The 18,749-nt window shown below is 43.6% G+C and overlaps 1 protein-coding gene and 1 long non-coding RNA gene across 6 annotated transcripts in view; one reads left to right on the top strand and one right to left on the bottom strand.

Moving 5' to 3' along the window:
• The window catches only part of LOC105026767 (storkhead-box protein 2), a 62,373-nt gene that overhangs the window by 38,863 nt on the left and 4,761 nt on the right, over positions 1 to 18,749 (top strand). For 3 of the 5 annotated variants that reach the window (XM_010898453.4, XM_010898458.5, XM_034291801.1), the window contains exons 2-3: positions 9,749 to 9,901; positions 15,136 to 17,449. In XM_010898453.4, coding sequence (XP_010896755.2) covers positions 9,749 to 9,901; positions 15,136 to 17,449 — 2,467 coding nt within the window. Of the gene's footprint in view, positions 1 to 4; positions 117 to 9,748; positions 9,902 to 15,135; positions 18,037 to 18,749 lie in introns of those variants that run through there. The other 2 variants (XM_010898466.4, XM_020046057.2) reach the window with 2 other exon arrangements.
• LOC109615727 lies at positions 5,623 to 9,337 on the bottom strand. Its single transcript, XR_002196705.2, has 4 exons — positions 9,202 to 9,337; positions 8,418 to 8,583; positions 6,143 to 6,288; positions 5,623 to 5,751 (listed from the first exon to the last, which is right to left on the bottom strand). It is a non-coding gene; the product is annotated as an uncharacterized LOC109615727 (long non-coding RNA).

The raw sequence follows: 18,749 nt of genomic DNA, 5'->3' as shown, positions 1-18,749 counted from the left end.
GGAGCATGCTGGGTAAGGCCCTTGAGTGAATGCTCATTTGTCTGAAGGCTGCAGCTAAAAGTGCTGCCTCCGAATCTGCTTGGATAAAAGCGGAGGAGTCGACAGAATCAGCCAAGGTACTGCCCATCTCATTCCTCTATCTCTCCATCGCTCTCTCGTTCTCACTCTCTTCTTTTTGCTCCTGGTCTAGATAGCGTGTGTAAATGCTGTAGATGGTGTTGCGTAGCTTTGCCGGAATGAATCACAAAAGAAGGGGGTGGGGTTTAGCAGGAGGTGCATGGACAAAGGACAGTCTCTCACTGGCTGGCTGAGTGAATTGTTTACTACCACTGCAGCAGGCAGGCATGAGAGTTCCTCCTCTCCCCCATAGGACAGCGTCCATGTTAATGGAGGGACGAACAGTAGCAAGCCACTTTTGCTCTAGTAGATTCTCTGTGAAATACCCCAGACCCAATACTGAAGCTTACTACTAATAATAGTAATAACAGGGCTCCTGTGTGACTGCGTTGGTCGAGAATGCTGCTTGCAATTGTGGGTTTGATTCCCATGGGGGACCAGTACAAAAAATATGTATGCACTGAGTATTCAGTCGCTCCGGATGAGGGCATCTATTAAATTAGTAAAATGTAAATGCTTTGGTCACTCAAGAAGTGCTCCACTTACAGTTTCTCAAAATAAGAATGTAGGCTACTACTTTTAATGCCCCGCTATGCTTTTTTTAAATGTATTTTTGGGATTGTCACACTCCATCTTTTTACGCAGCTCGTCTTTCATAAAGGCATGCCTTCCACTGTGCCTTGGTCTGTTTTGGGGTTCAGTCTTTGGTCACCTTCTCAGTGGGGGTGGCGGGCTGCACAACTGTTGTCCGTGGGGGTACTGGCTGAAGCTGTTCCCACTAGGCCTCTGCAGCTGTGCTCTCTCCCTTTTCATCTTCCAACTGCTCAGTCTCTTTCTTTCACTCCTCTTTCTCCTCCTGGAACAACCCTGTTTGCTCTGTGCTTCCCATGACACCGCGGCAGGCAGACAGGGATGTTGTGACAGCCCGGTGTCGATTACTTCAGCTATTTAAAAATGTCTGCTGATTTCTATATCACAGTGAAGCAAGAGAGGACTATCTTCACAGTTCTCCCTTCTCTCTTACTCACTCTCTGGCTCTGTGTCGCTGTCTCACTCATTACTTATGGGTATATGGGAATGAGGTCACTTCCTCCACTCCCAGCTCGGAGGCTTGGCAAGATGGAGCCCAGATAGATGTGATCATAGTGTAGCCTTGTATGAGGGTACTGTAAGGTTCTTCTTCTTCTGTTATTAAATAGGGGTTTCTAATGTTATTCTGATGTCATTCTTGGCACCTGGTTTGAGTTGTTTTAAGGGCAGGACATAAGATCGGTTAATGCTTCAGGAGAAGATATTGCTGAAGATTTGTGCAAATTGGGTTAAAATTGTTGTGCTTTGCTTCCTTGGTTGTGGTCACTGATGATTCAAAACAACCCAATAACTATGAAATGAAGGACAACCAGTTGGAAAAGTGATGGAAGAAAATAGGAAAAAATTCAAGTGAATGCATTAGTCATTTCAAACCCCTTGGGATCTATTGGTGGTTCCCTTATAGGCTCTAACTTAGTCCTTGAACTTCTGTCTATACATTTTGTTAATTGTTTGAGTTTTTCCATATTAGTTCAATCACTTTCATGATTTTTATTAAACCCTCCCCCAAAAAACTGCCCATGGTGGAAGTGGACACAATGTGAGGTGTTGGAACTGAATGCCTAAACATTCAGGAGACAGTTGGTAAAGGATTACCCATTTTACATTGTCTGTGTTTGTGTTGTTCAGGTCAGTCTTTTGAATACAGGCTGGGCATGTTTTTAATTATAATAACAATACAGAATGGACAGATCCCAGCAATTTAGCTGGTACACAACAGAAAGTTTGTGTAATGGTTTTATGTCTGACATTATCACAGTATATTAATTTGTTCTTTTTAATTCTAAAACATGTATAAGATAAATTACAAGACTTATGGCAACTACTTATTTCCAGGTTTCAAGTATTGTCTTTATGCTATGCCGTTCCTTCAGTATGCTGTATATTAGGTCACATTTCACAAATACAAGTAACTTCAGAACAATACAATTAAGAGATAATGGTTTTCAGTTAAAATCTTACAAAATATTACGATCTTGCTTGAATTCTCAGTGTTCAGAGCCTGCTGGTTTTCTGTTTCCTACCTTATTTATTGCACCCTCCTGGTGTCCTTGGTCTAAACCCGTCCCTGATTAGAGGGTTGAAATGGAAAACATTTAATTGGGACTAGAACTGGCTACAGTATCCTGAGTAGGGCTGGATAAAAAAAACATTATCGTTGTGATCTGAAATCGATTCTCTGCTGTCACTACTAATGTGTAGTTTTGTAACGCTAGCTCTTTTTGAACAACGTTTTACTGACTTGAGAGTAACTAGTCCTTTTTAATGTTTGTGGAATTCTACAACATCTTTGGTTTTGTATGCTGTCCTCCATCTAGAGCTCTGACCAACGGCTTTTTACGTTCACAGAGAAAATAGATAAAGCCCAGCAGAATTATAAATACATGTATATAACTGATAATTGAATTCAGGTTGAAATCATGAATGCAGATGATTGGTTGTGAAGATACGCACATGTTTATATGTAAACAGAGGTTTTGTTAAAAAAAGACTGAACGTGAACGACTGACACGCTCCGATTCTCAGATCATTTGAACGTTGGTTTCATTCATTCGAATGGCTGGCAGCCGAGTTCTACATTTGTTTTATTTTGCAAGGCTTTCCATTGAATTTCTTTCATAGACCTACAGTTCCATACTTTCATATTTTCAGCATTCTCCATTGATTTTTAAGATCCTTACTGTTTTTTTGAGTTTGTTTATAGTAATACTGACCGCTAAAATATAAGTTGGGTAATTTTTGTCTGATAAATTGTGGAGATCAAAGCTATTCAAATCAGTGGGAAACGTTTACAAGCACTTTCCCAGCTGTTTGCACACACCTTGAAGTAATTCAGTTAGTTGACTTGCCGTGTTGTTGCACCATTTCTTTTGTATGCAAGCTTTTGGTTATCTTTGCTTGTGATTGGCAAAATCTGATTATGCGCCTGTGTTCAAATTTCTTTTGACACGGTGGAATTGTGTCAATTTATTTGGTGGAAATGGTGGTGTCTGTCTGCACAAATATTGACAGATTTTTTTTTCTATACATGTACAAGGTTCAGAGAGACTTTGTAAACCCATGAATAGAAAATAAACAATTCAGCCCTAATTATAGATAAATTTAACAAATTAGCCAAAAAGTGTCCCTTTTCATTGCTTTATTGAGCAGATGTATCTAAAGTTCTTATTCAACAAATAAACTTAATTTAAACCTCCAAATGTATTAGCTCAGTGAAGTGTATTGAAGTTTTCCAAAGGGAAGTACTGTCTCCATATTCTGTGAAAATGTTAGCATTGTCGTGCAATGTCTCCTACCTTAAAATGTGAATATGTTTGCCAAACCCTACCAATTAACTTTTTTAACCTGTGTTAGTAATTTTTGTTTTAGTACGCTAGCCCATTTTTACTTTGCTGCTTTGGAATCTAGTAGAAACGGTTGATCATCTGCTCATTGGTTTAATCACTGTTGTAGTTTAAGCACCACCTTTGCCTAATCCTGGTTTGTCCAAATAATGTAGGACAAAAACCCCAAACCAGAAACTGCTGCTGCTTGTAAGTAATACAATTCCGTGGTTTTGACAAATTCTCACTGTTTAATCAGTCCGTGAGAATCTATTCACTAGAGATTTAATTCTAAATTAATCCTTATAATGCCATGATTAACAAAAAAATCCATGAATGAATCATAATGATCACTGCTAAATATTCCTATGACACAAAATGTACAGTGGATATAAAAAGTCTACACACATCTGTTAAAATGCCAGGTTCTTGTGATGTAAAAGAATGAGACAAAGATAAATCATGTCAGAACTTTTTCCACCTTTTAATGTGACCTATAATGTGAACAATTCAATTGAAAAACAAATTGAAAAATAAAAAACTCATAATAACCTGGTTGCATAAGTGTGCACACCCTTAAACTAATACTTTGTTGAAGTACCTTTTGATTTTATTACAACACAGTCTTTTTGGGTAGGAGTCTACGGCACATCTTGACGTGGCAATATTTGCCCACTCTTCTTTGCAAAAGCGCTCCAAATCTGTTAGATTGCAAGGACATCTCCTGTGCACAGCCCTCTTCAGATCACCCTACAGATGTTCAATTGGATTTAGGTCTGGGCCATTCCAAAACGCTAATCTTCTTCTGGTGAAGCCATGCTTTTGTGTATTTGGATGTGTGCTTTGGGTCATTGTCATTCTGAAAGGTGAACTTCCTCTTCATCTTCAGCTTTCTAATGGATGCCTGAAGGTTTTGTGCCAAAATTGCCTGGTATTTGGAACTGTTCATAATTCCCTCCACCCTGACTAAGGCCCCGGTTCCAGCTGAAGAAAAACAGCCCCAAAGCTGCCACCATCATGCTTCACTGTGGGTATGGTGTTCTTTGGGTGATGTGCAGAGTTGTTTTGGCACCAAACATACCTTTTGGAATTATGGCCAAAAAGTTCAACCTTAGTTTCATCAGATCATAACAGATTTTCCCACGTGCTTTTGGGAGACTTGATGTTTGTTTTTGCAAACGTCAGCCGGGCTTGGATGTTTTTTTTGTAAGAAAAGGCTTCCGTCTTCCGTCTACCCCATAGCCCATTTATATGAAGAAAATGGGAGATTGTTGTCACATGTAGCACACAGCCAGTGCTTGCCATAAATTCCTGCAGTTCCTTTAATGTTGCTGTAGGCCTCTTGGAAGCCTCCCTGACCAGTTTTCTTCTTGTCTTTTCATACATTTTGGAGGGACGTCCAGTTCTTGGTAATGTCTCTGTTGTGCCATATTTTCTCCACTTGATGACTGTCTTCACTGCGTTCCATGGTATATCTAATGCTTTGGAAATTCTTTTGTACCCTTCTCCTGACTTATATCTTTCAACAATGAGATCCCTCTGGTGCTTTGGAATCTCTGTGGACCATGGCTTTTGCTCTGAGATGCAACTAAGAAAATGTCAGTAAAATCCTACTAGAACTGCTGAACTTTATTTGTGATTAATCAGCATCACTTTAAATGATGTCAGGTGTGTAATGACTTCTATTTAACATGAGTTTGAATGTGATTGGTTAATTCTGAACATAGCCACATTCCCGGTTATAAGAGGGTGTGCCCACTTATGCAACCAGGTTATTGTAAGGTTTTTATTTTTCATTTTTCCCCCTTGAAGATTTCAGTTTGTTTTTCAATTGATTTGTTCACATTATGTCATGTTAAAAGTGGAAAAAGTTCTGACATGATTTATCTTTGTCTCATTATTTTACATCACAAAACCTGGCATTTTAACAGGGGTGTGTATACTTTTTATATCCACTGTAGTTTTTCAAGTTCTGTAATCTGTGTCCAAACTAGTTTCCCATAAGGATCATGAAACACTGTGTGTAGAATAGACCAACATGTCACTGTAATCTAAGGCATAATGAAATAAAGGTACACAAGGACTACTCATGTAAGATGCACTTGTTGACCAATGGTTTATGACGTACAGAGAACAGAGATACATGGTGCTTAGATATGATAAATTCTTGTTACTAAGGTCCGAAGATATTTCAAACAGCTACTCTCGCGATCGGAAGATCCTGTTGAAGAAACGGAAGGTCTGTTTTTAACAGTGGACATATTTTGATAGACCAGAATTAGTAACATGAATAATATGGGGACAGCGTGGATCATACATTCTAAAGGCTCAAGTTCAGAGTGCCGCTTTGATGATGGCCACTGGATTGGAGTTGATCAAAACATAAAAGTGTAATTCATGCATCGGAGTCATTCAGCAAGATCAGTGTTTCAGCCAAACAGAGATTACCTGCCACAGCTACTGGTCACCCATATAATTTTGAATGTAGCAACTGCAATCATTGCAATAGAATATGAACAATGAACAAAGTGATAGGATTAAATAAATAATATTTGTGTTTGGACTAATGCATTGTTCTTACTAACTCATACACCCATGCATGTACATCTCACCTGAACCAGCGGTCTACCCAGTGATGCTTCCATTCTGAAGCTGTGGGGCAGCTTTTGAATTGCACAGGGGTGCTTACAAGAGCATACCTTTTCACTTCTGGTCTGAATGGTCGGCATTTGGGATCTAGTTGTTTGATTGGCCAAAACTGGAAGGGACAAAAGAACTGGATTTCTCAGATGAAGGGACAAAAGGGGATGTTTCCCCAATTCGCGGGGAAATTCATAACAAAGGCCTGACACGCCATTTGTCAGCAGGAACTGATGCTGTATACTAGTTGTTGGAGTGGAATTGGTGTGGGTGGAGGGGACTCCATGGGTGGTATTTAACACTGTGTTTGGATTGCACAATGGTATAATGATGTTTGGTCAATATCAGATGTTTGTCGCTATTCTACATTTCACCAAAATAATATTGCGGGAACTAAAATGTTATCTCTAAGTACAAAAACTAGTTCAGAAAAATGTGAGGCGGGGGTTGTGGCATGTTAATATAACAGAATCTCATTGGTTCACATTCCCAACACCCGTCTCCAAAATATATTAAAGGGTTCGGGTGGTTCATCTTTTTCTGCTTTGGCCGTAATATCTGTAATATCAGTAATATAAGTACTTATTGTCATGAGTCGTGCCATTTTCCATCCCAGTTGAAATGAGGACTCAAACCACCTGTGTGACATGATCTGGGTCAACAGTGGTACCATGTTTCCTGTGTTGTGTGCAGGGAGCCATTTGGGGATCAGATCAGATCTGTTGTCCTACAGTGTTTGGCCTGCATCAACCCTGTTGTATCCTGTGATGAGGCAGTGATATGCATACATATGCATAAGTATTGCAACACATAGAAACAAGCTAAGTGTTTAGCATAACGTCTCCATAGATGCAGATCGGCGTCAAGTTAATTGTTTTGCCAAACTACCACGTCCGATGGCCTGTTTTCTTTTCCAGTTGTTCTCAGTTTGAGTTCTTATTTTCTTGACTTGCTGTCGCTTCTTTCTGCTGGCTCCCCACTAGCAGGACCAAAGCAAGGTGCGAGTGGGTACCTCCACTTGCTGTCCGTCTGACCTTTCTCATGTAGCATTATATGCTTGGCAGAGCAAGCAGCTTCATCCTCACCCGGAAATAGCTTGCTTACATCCTGTCTATGTCGCCGTCTGTGCATGTGTGTTCCAAACCGATCTGTGGCCATACTAGTAGTGGGGTTAGAGGTCAAATTCTACGGACTGTTTTTAATACACTAGATATGACATGACACCTCCTTCTTATTAGTTATACATTAATATAGAGTATCACCCCACCCCACAAAAAGTGAATGTGAAGTAGCACTAAAAGCTGAGCCCAAACAATCTGCCGCAGACAGTAAGCTATATGCCTGGAACACGACTGAACTGTTTGTCATGGTCTAACTTCCTCCCCAGGCAGTTACGCATGGTGCATATGGGCATAAGTGTCTGGGAACGAGATGAGCTGTGATCCAACGATAACAAATATGCAAATAAATTGCAAAATCTATTTGTAATACTTAGAGAATAGCCATACATACTGCACTGTGCAAGGCTTAGGTAAAGAAAATTTGTTAAATGCCATTTATCTGAGAATTGTTTCTGCTGCTGTTGTTGTTGAAAAATGTAAACACAAGTAAACATTAATACAATTAAATGTAATAAATGTGTATTTCATGTGGCCTCCCAAAAACATGCATTTTACCAAATTTATCATGACTTACTTTGACTTTAATTGCTTTTTATTTTTTTTCATAATTGATTCAACATATCTTCAAGTATGTTGAGGTTTAGTTCTGAGGGGGTCAATCTAATACTGGGAGAGTTTCATCTGCAGACCTCCGCTTCAAGTACTTTGAGTCTTAATTGTCTTTTGAGTGTTTGGGGTCATAATAGCGATAAAGTTTTTGTAAATAGTCAAACGTGTGTACTTTAGCGCCAGATGCTGTGCAAGTGTCACCGATTCGATCTAGCTCTTATAACGGAGTAGACAGATTTACTGCTCATCTAGGTACGGGAAGGAAGCATAATGTTAGGCAGAGATCTTGGACTGAAAAGACAATGTAGGAACAGGCCGGCATTTATTCTCACTGTTCAAACCCTTTGAGTATTTATATTCATTCACAACAGCAACAAAAATCTATTGTAAGGATTAATATCCCAATGAAAAATGAAATAACGCAATGAGTATCCAATTAATAAAATAATTACTAATACACAAAATATATGTATGGAATATGTACAAAAGTCAATAGTGTATCACATGTTTTGTCTACCTGGGTAGTGTGTGTAATCGTTGGAGCTCTCAAAAAAAAAGGGAAAGTCTTATCTGAATCCAACTTCCTCAAACCATTGACTGGTAACGACGGGAAGTGTCAGTGAGGAATTGGGATCGCTGGCTCACAGTAGATCGTAGAATCAAAGGGTACAAACAAAACCAATCTGCATACAGTAATAACATTCACCATTAGTTACTAATTACTATATATGCATATATCAATGTCTTTCTATATTACTTGAGCTCAAATTCGGTATTCTAACTTTTATATCAGTTTTACCAACATCCATCCAATGTCCATGGTATCACCGCAACGACACGTGGCGGTCAAAAGGACTACAGAATGGCATAACTAAAATGTCTGATAACTGCGCTTAGGCTAACACTAGTAAGACCATAAAATATCAAGCATAAAATACTGTAACACTAAACATTTTAAGTGTTAGCTTTGGAAATAAGCAGTTATAATGAATCTTTCGAAAACCACGGACTGTATTTGACGTATTTAACAAGAGTGCAATTCTAAGACACCACACCATGTACCTCACATGCGACAGGTTGGCTTGCAACTTCCATTTGAAAAAATTCCAATTACATTGGTCCGTAAAATAAAAATATATTTAGCTACATGCTCATCTCTGAATTTTTCTTGATATTCTTAATGCAGTTTACATCTTATACATTTCACATTAATTCTAAAATAAGACGAAGTCTATGGCTTGCTAACTGAATTGTTAGCTGTAGAGATCAACAAAACGATATCCTAATGTTAAGAAACCTACCAGAGATTCGGGAGGGTAAAAACACAGAATGATCAAAATAGTGATGTTGGAACTTATGTTTGTTGAAAGGGTATGAAGTAAAGCAATTTTCTTTTACTTAGGTTCAAAATGTCAGCTTATTAAAACATGACGTAGCTAGGTGTATTTTTCTAGAACTTTCTCCATCCTCCTTATTATATGGTGCTCTCCTGCGCCCTCTAGGGTGACAAGAGGCAATTACAACGTCATATCATCTTCAGCATGGGAGTATTAACCTTTTATGTGCTGGTATAAATTAGATGGTTTACACAAGGAATTTACTTTTAGGTACTGTTGATCAGATGCAGACAACCTTTTTTGCATATTTCACAGCGTTTTCTGTATTTTTTAAGGTTCTTCCTTCATTTTAGGGAGTTTTTCCTGGCCACTCTGCTCTTATGCTTTGGTTGCTCTTTGGGGTCTAGGCTAGGTTATTGTTAAGCCCATTGGGACAACATTTCATGTAAAACTGTGTTGATAAAATATATTTGATTGATTGTGTTTCTTGTTTACTTCCCTCATCTCTCAGGTGATGTGTCTCCCATCAGTATGTCACCCATCAGCCAGTCACAGTTTATCCCTCTGGGGGAGGTGCTGTGCCTGGCAATCTCAGCCATGAACTCTGCCCGCAAGCCTGTCACCCAGGAGGCCCTGACAGAACACCTGGCAACATGTTTCCCAGGTAACAACAATACACATTAAATGCAAACAGACATTTGTCTTCTAATTTCTCCTCTCCAGTAGCATACAGTGCATTCGGAAAGTATTCAGACCCCTTCAATTTCTCCATCTTTTGACAGTATAGCCTTATTTTGCAATGCATTTCATAGATTTTTTCCCCTCAACAATTTGCACCCCATAATAACCCAGCCAAAACAGGTTTTAGAAGTGCAAATATGACATTTCCGTAAGTATCCAGACCCCTTCACTCTGTACTTTGTTGCTGCAGATTTGCAAGTGATTACAGCCTTGAGTCTTGGTTGTGACGGTACAACCTTAGCCCACCTGTATTTGGGACGTTTGTCCTATTCTTGTATGGTGATCCTCTCGATGTCTGTCAGGTTGGATCGGGAACATGGCTACACAGCCATTTTTAGGTCACTCCAGAAATGTTCAATCAGTTTTAATTCTGGACTCCGGCTGGGCAACTCCAGAACATTCACAGACTTGTCCCGAAGCCACTCCTGTGTTTTCTTGGCTGTGTGCTTAGCGTTCTAGTCCTTTTAGAAGTTCAACCATCACCCCACTCTGAAGTCTTGATCGCTTTAGGGCAGGTTTTCATCAAGGATCTGGCTGTATCTTGCTATGTTCTCAATCTTGACTAGTCTCCCAGTCCCTGCCGGTGAAAAACATCCCCACAGCCATACGCTCTGAACTTGTTTTTGCTTTGTTATCTTAGGTTGTTGTGTGTAGATTATAAAGGAAAACGTAGAATAATGCAATCTAACATTGTGGGAAAATGTGAAGGGGTCTTGGTACTTTCTGAATGCACTGTACATAAAGGCAGATACTGCACTTCTGTGTTTTTGTGAACCTGAGTTTCAAGATAATCTTCAGGATTTTAGCAAAGAGATCCTTTATTATATTTCCTTCAGAATAGTGTATGAAGGAAGTTTGCTAACTAGTTGTAGAGCAGTTTCTAACTAAAGGCCAATCACTGGATGTCTTTAGTATCTGCTAGCATGCTTCCAGTCACTGCTTTCATTATATTCATGAGAATTGGTGTGCCAAACTACCTATAACTGCTTCCTGTTTTGCACTGGGTATCTGTGCAAGCACTTTATGATAACCACTGCTGTAAAAAGGGATTTGTAAAATAAGTTGACTTCATGAAGATGGTATACACATTTTCCACTGACTCTGGTGAAGAAGACAAGGGGCCTACTCCTGGAATATCTCTGTTCAGATGTTTTTTCATGACCATTGGTCTGGTCCTGCTAACCTGTACACATCTTGAGATCCATGTACACACTTCAAGTCAGTTTAAGTCAGAGTATCCTGATACTACACTGGGTAATTGAAAATGCCTTGGTTACAGGCAACATATTTTGCTTTGCTTTGAAATAAGCATCCTGTCTTGTGTTTATGTTCACCTGGGCTTGATGTGTAGGCTTCCGTCTGCCTTTTTTTCACTTGAGAAATAACTTTGACTAGCAGGTAAATGTGCAGTGTTGTAGTAGGTCATTAATTTCTATGTGTGTATGGAAACCAACTGGTTGAGAGAGCTGTTCTGGTAGTATTCTTCTTCACTTAAAGTTATGTTAGACTTTTAAAGACCAGCTACTGTAACTAAATACTACTGTTTTGGCAAAAGTGAAATATTTCGAGGGATTGGGTTAAGTCAAATTTTGATTGAACCTTTGATCAGTTGACAACAAGTTAAATTGAATCTTGATCTTTAACCTTTATTCCTTAGTGTATATTATCTTAGAAACCTAGAAAAAATCAAGACATTGAGTAGGTCATAGACAGCTCCTCATAGACAGCTTACTCAACCGATGTTAGACTACTGTGTTTGCTAAATTGTTTAGACCAGGAGTGTCCAAACCATTCCACGGAGGGTTTTTCCTATAAATTGGTTCCCAGTTCACACCTACACAACCAGTTGAGGGTAGAAACTAACCAATTAGTAAACTAATTAGTCAATCAAGTACAAGGTGAGAGCAAAAACCAGATTTATGCAGTGTGGGTGTCACGGTTGTGGCCGTGGGGTCCAAGGTCAGGGGTGACACTATCACACAAGTACAACTGATAGGATTGGTTGGTCTGCTGGTCAGTCAATGCTCTAGTCAGTCTCAATGTCCCAGTGCTCTGTCTGAATTTATAAATTAGAACAAATTTAACGTGTGGATGATAAATCGGGGATTTAGGGGCCTTTTAAAAGTCACAGCTAAGTAGTTGAAGGTATATGTGAAGACCAATAAATATGGCTCTGCTTTATTGTGAACCATGATCTTTTTCTTAGGAGTTGGAATTAATGGAGCCTTGGGGGACAGGTTTTAAATGGGCAGTGAGATGAAAGTGCTGAAAACCCTATTTAAAAGGTTCTAGCACAAGCCAAGAATTAAAAATAGTGGAGTTTGTGTGCAGGTATAGACAACTAGTGCAAAACTGGGTTATATTGCTGTATCGTCCAAAATAACGTCACAACATATGCATTATTTTTTTTTTTTTACTAAAGCTTAAAATCATGGAAAGCTGGCTCAGAGAAGAGCTTAGCGAGAAGAGGCATGCAACAATCAGTGTTGAATGGGGAAGTGTTATTTGTATAATGGATTAGCTATTGTTTTCCATTACTCCTGCAATAACAGTGTCTTTTTCATGACATAGGCCTAGCACGCGTTTAGTGAAGAATTGAAAGCTATTGGTAGTGAAATAGAGTTGAATACAGTCAAGTGTGAGGCCTCTGTATATTTAATAAAATATCCTAAAGACTGTCAGATATTGATCTGTTTTACCTCTTAGTTAGCTTGTTTGTGTCTTGCACAGCAAAACGTGCTGCTGGTCAACTAAATCTTCTCCTTGCAAGCAAGGGTATTCATTCTATTCACCCTATTCCTTATAGTTAACTACTTTTGACCAGGGTCCATACGGCTCTGGGCAAAAGAGGTGCCCTAAATTGATTATGTGGTGCCATTTGGGATGGACACACTATCTTCTGATTATATTATGGAAAGGTCTGCTGTTCTGAGAAAGGTGAGTGGGGAATGTTGTTATTTATGATGACAGGTCTCTGCCCCCCCCCCAATCCCCCCGCGGCCGTCTCTCTCTCTCTCTCTCTCTCTCTCTCTCTCTGTGTCTCTGTGTCTCTGTGTCTCTGTGTCTCTGTCTCTCCTCTTGTCTCTCCTCTTGTCTCTCTCTCTGGCTGTCTCTTGTCTCTCTCTCTGGCTGTCTCTTGTCTCTCTCTCTGGCTGTCTCTTGGTGTCTTTGTCTGTGTCTGTCTCACTATCCTTGGAAATTAAAGTATATGACAGTCATTTAATTGTTTGTTATTAGTTGTAGTGCTAGGCTGCCTCCCTGGGCAGATATGATTGGCAGACAGTAAATGTGTTGAACGATTGCTAAGTCTCCCCTCGTCTGCTTTTGGATATCCACATGCACTGAGAAACCTCAAAATAATCCAGGCTTTACACTTGAACAACATAGATGACCTGTTCTACTATATGCCTGGGGTTCAAGGGTTAATCAACCTTGACCCTTCAGAGCTGACCCTGCAGATAGCAATGTCAAGTACTGGGCAGCGGCTCCATTCCACCAATGCAGTGCTGGCGTATTGTGTTTCTTTATTCAATGGATTACATTCTGCGATGTTCAGGGTATTGAGCCATCGTATGGTATGCCCCATCTGCCTCCTCGTCGACCGTCAGATCCGGACACGTTCCTGTCCCTATCCCGGTCCTCATCTCAGTGCTGACTCTGCATCTTCCGCAGCCCCTACCCCGCCCATGCCCCCCAGACACAGCCCCCCTCTCCCCTGTGGAAGGTCAGAGCCAGTGCTGGGAGGATTAAGATGAGGAGGAGCTGATCCTGTTAGCTGGTAACTCAGCCTCGGCCCTTCTCTCTTGCCTCACTCCCTCTCATCCCCTCTCGTACTCCCTCTCCTCCCCTCTCTTTCTTCCTCTCCCTCAAAGACATTTGAATACCAAAAAGCCCCTCAGTCATGTGTAACCTACCTCACCACACTGATCACATCTGCCCCATCCTATGGCCCCTTCCCACCAGGTAGCTTATCATTCACCTCAGACCTGTGTGTGACTGTGTGTTGGAGGGGTGGACACAGAGGAACATGGACTAGTTGAACTGTGTGGTGGGTTTATGTAGGTGGTAGGTGTCATGTTCTGTCAGTGTCAAGCAGACATGACCGATACTTGCCCGAGCCATGCCATAATCCTTTTATGGCGCATCTCTTTTAAACCGGGCACAGATGCACTCTTATTCTCTACACTGCCCCTCCGTCCAGACACTTGAAGCATAAGAACAGGGCTTCCCTCCTCTCTTCAGAGAAATAGGAGGAAGTTGCGTCACTTTGGTCGGCACCTAAACCAGTATGATGTAATGGCAGGCAACCCCAGCGAGTCAAGGCTTATCTGTCGTACAGACGTGTGTAGGCGCGTAACTGCCTGCCTGCCTACCAGTTTACCAATAGATATGAGTGTGTTTGTGTGTGGACTATTCAGGGGCAACCAGTCCAACCAGTATTGCCAAAGGTGTGTGCTCCTGAGTGTGTGTGCGCACGTGCGCTCGCTCGTGTGCACATGCTCGTGTGTTTGTTTGTTCGCTCCTCCGTGTGTTAGTGTCCTGTAGTTGTGTATGTACTCCTGGGTGTTTGTGTCTGTGCTCCCTCCTGTGTGTGTGTGTGTGTGTGTGTGTGTGTGCGCGTGCCCGTGTTTCTGTGTGTTCTGGAGCAGGTTGTATTGGTATGGGAAGTGCGTAGTGGTGGTTGGCTGCTGTGTGTCTGAGATGGGTGTGACCGCTCACTCCCTCGCCTGTGTGTTTTGCTGCAGCCTCCGCCTGCATATGCGGCCGGTTGTCTGTCTGGTTGTCTGTCTGGTTGGCTGGCTGTCTGGCTGGCTGGTTGTCTGGCTGGCTGGTGGATTGCGTCATGCTGGTCAGGCTGAAGGGGCACCATGATGTAACTGTGAGTAATACTACCTCCAGTGAAGTGAAGCCGCTCAGTGCTGTGCTGTGTGTGGCATTGAGGAGTGGAAGGGGGAGCTGCTGTAACATCCATCTCCCTCTGGCTCTGGCTCCCAAATGGCTCCCTATTCCCTACATAGGTCCCTCCGTTGGACCCTGGCCCATAAGCTCACTATGCAATGCACTGGTTTAGTCTGCAGACTTAATAACTAATAATGTTTAGGGTTTTTTTTTAGGCGCAGATAGGCTATTTCTGACATGCTCCTCTCTGTGTCGTAGGTGTGCCCACGCCAACAGCAGAGATCCTCCATCACACGCTGAGCATGCTGGTCCGAGAGAGGAAGATCTACCCCACGCCGGAGGGCTACTTTGTGGTCACGCCACAGACCTACTTCATCACGCCATCCCTCATCAGGACCAGTTCCAAATGGTACCACCTGGACGAGAGGATACCAGACCGGTCCCAGCAGCAGTGTACCTCCCCCCTGTCTGGAACCATCACCCCCTCCACCTCTGGCTGTGTCCGGGACCGACCCCATCCCAAGAACCACGGAGACTCCTACAACAGCTACCGCGACGACCCCCCCAGCCACCACACCACCCTCACCAGGAAGTCCCCCAAGGAGCACAGAGAGGCCTACTCGCCTCACTCACCTCACTCTCCTCACACGCCCACACAGCCCCAGCCCACGTCAACCGAGAAGACGCGCAGCACCCTCAGCTTCCCGTTCAAGTCGGACTCCCTGACCAAGCACCGAGAGGGCGGCAGCAGCGGGGAGAAGCAGTCCAAGAAGTTTGGCCTCAAGCTGTTCCGACTGAGCTTCAAGAAGGACAAGATCAAGCAGCTGGCCACCTTCTCGGCCCAGTTCCCCCCGGAGGAGTGGCCCCTGCGCGACGAAGAGACCCCGACGGCCGTGCCGCGCGATGTGGAGATGGAGATCATCCGGCGCATCAACCCGGACCTGACGGTGGAGAACGTGGCGAGGCACACGGCCGTGATGAAGAGGCTGGAGGAGGAGAGGGCCCAGAGGAGCAAGGCCAGCTCGTCAGCCCAGCACAGCGGGCGCAGCAGACGGAGCCGCGGCCACCGCAAGCCCCAGGCCAAGCCCTCGCGCTCCCACAGCAAGACCCGCGCCTCCCGGGGGGACCCCTCCGAGGGATCCAACCTGGACGTGGCGGCGGAGCGGGACTACCGGGCCTACAGCTCCTCCCTGGCGCGCTCGCCGCGGGACGCGTCCTTGTCCGTGGAGCGCAGCCGTGGACGCCACCTGACCCACAGTAACCCCAACATCGTGGAGTCCCACCTGCCCGTCACCCCGGAGTGGGACGTGTCAGGGGAACTGGCCAAGAGGAGGACTGAGATGCCCTTCCCCGAGCCCTCGCACGGCCCCTCCCACTCCAAGGTTCACCGCAGCCACAGCCACACGCAGGAGAGGAAGTCTCGCAATGAGCACTCGGACAACAAGGCCAAAGAGAGGTCCCGCTCCATGGACAACTCCAAAGGGCCCTTGGGGGCTGGGCTGATTGGGCCCCCGGATTACTTTGAGCGAAGCCCGGATGAAAGAGACCGAGACAGGAGCCGCTATTACACTGACAACGGGACCCTGCGGGCCTCAGCACAGGCCTCGCACTATTCCCACTCGCGGGCCACACCCCCTGCTGCTAAGTTAACCTCTGACATCTGTGGGCCTGAAGGAGGGAGGACGCTTGAAAAGAGCAAAAGTAGAGACAGTTTACCTGCCTACGGCAGCCTGAAGGCTTACTCTCCCAAACCCACGGCCGAGGACTATTTCCAGTGCGGCAATGAGTCGGTCCTCACAGCCCCCAGCCCCCTAGGGAAACCCAATCCTGACAGCCTGCCTAAGGTGAAGGTGGGCTGTCCGTCCGACAGACAGACTCCTCACCCCCCAGAGTATAAAGAGGACACTCCAAAGGGACAGAACAGCGTTAGTTTATCCATCCCCTGCCAGATGACCGAGCCTTTGCCGAATGGACGTTCAGCACAGCACCACACCGCCAACCCCGGTAGCATAGACAAGAGGAAAGAGATCTTCAGCAAAGATACTCTGTTCAAACCTCCGCCCAACGCTCTGCCCGGTGGCTACGGGGACGGGAGCTACTCCAGGTCAAGTACGCTGCGGAAGACCCCGGTCATGTCGTCGGCCGAGGTGCTGGACGGCCAGGAGCACTTTGAGCCGCCAGGCCCCCTGCTGGCCACGCCCCGGCCCCCGTCCTCAAGCCCATCGGGGATGGACCAGACCGGACCGTGCCCGGCCGGGGAGGCCTCCTTCGACTACTACAACGTGTCGGACGACGACGAGCTGGAGGACGCCGCGTCCGCCAAACAGCCGGAGCAGGAGCCGAAGGTGCCGGAGGGCTGCGGCGGTGGCCGGGGAGGAGGGGGCACCATGCAGTGGTTGCTGGAGAGGGAGAAGGAGAGGGACCTCCAGCGCAGGTTTGAGAGGAACCTGACCTTCCCTAACCCCAAGGAGAGTGACCACAACCACCAGAGCCAGCCGTCGGCCCACTCAGCCAGGCTGGACAGCATGGACAGCAGCAGCGTTACGGTGGACAGTGGATTTAATTCTCCACGGTAAGCCTTGGTCTGGTCACAACAGCACATTCACACACACAGCCAGTCTCTCTGTGTGGTCAGTGATTACAAGAGGGAGAGGCTTCTTATTTTGTGAATAGACTAATGGTGGGGTTATTTGTCTCATTGGGGAGGGGGCATGGACTGGTACTGTTCATTCCTGCGGGTGCTGTTGATTCTAGTACCTGAGGTGCAACAACCTATCATGGGTTATATCCGTGTACTAGAGACAGGATGGGCAGTGTTACCCTATTGGCTGTCGTTCATGTCTATGCTTGTCTGTTTACAAAACCTGACAACCTTTTTGCTCTGAATGGATTTGGTTTGTTTTGTTCGTTCCTTTAAGTTTCTGATGTCTGTTCTTCAGTCAATAATTCACCTTTGTGTGAACTCCGATATTCTTCGTAGTGTCTTGAATTAAGGGTATGATCGTTTAAGCAGTTCAACAAAATTGGGATTGTTAATGTGGGATTGTTAAACTATGTTTTTTTTTTTTATCACAATTTAAAAATACAGTGCCATTTTGTTTGCAGTATAAACGCCTGGGGAACATTGTGAAATGTAAATAAAATCAGTTGAAGAGGTGACATTTTGGCTACTTTTGGTTAAGATGTTGACAGATACAGGTAACTAAGAAATGCAGGTCAGGATTGGAGATCAAATGGGTCTGGGCAAAAGTCACATCAGATGTTTAGAGTGTAGGACACCCTTGGGTAAAAAAATATTCTTGCTGGTCCCACTCCCTAGAGGGCAATAGCAGTGTTTTTTGTCTCATTTGTAGAGAAAAGTTGTCTTCCCTTACTAATCGCTTTATATCTTTTCTTAAAACATGTCAGACTGAGTTAGCCTTTTAGCATCCAACATCCTGTGAAATAATCATTTTTAGTTCTAAAAGCAGACATTGCTTCACTGAATGTTTTCTTTTTATTTACTCGGACTTCAAATTCTTAAGATTGTCTGCAACCATGTTCAGCACAGCACAAGGAGCCAAACCTTTTGTGACAAAAAGGTAATTGCAACATTGCACTAGGTTTTATATCCTACATACCTATTACAACAAAGTGGACAGAACCAGGTACTGGGGGGAGAAAAATAATTATGATCTTGCCTACACAGACAATTTTAAGATGATTGCTTGATGATTTGTCTGAAATTCCCGAGATCTTTTTGGTGCATTTCAAACCATATTTCACATGTACATTATACTATGAGATATCCATCTATATCCATTTTTGACTGACTGTCATAGACTTAAAGGCATTAACAAATGCCATAATCTCTATTTGCTTGAAATAATTAA

This window comes from Esox lucius, chromosome 4, assembly GCF_011004845.1.
Source record: "Esox lucius isolate fEsoLuc1 chromosome 4, fEsoLuc1.pri, whole genome shotgun sequence".
NCBI lineage: Eukaryota > Metazoa > Chordata > Actinopteri > Esociformes > Esocidae > Esox > Esox lucius.
The sequence above is the reverse complement of the archived record's forward strand: the minus strand, read 5'-3'. Positions and strand labels throughout refer to the sequence as shown.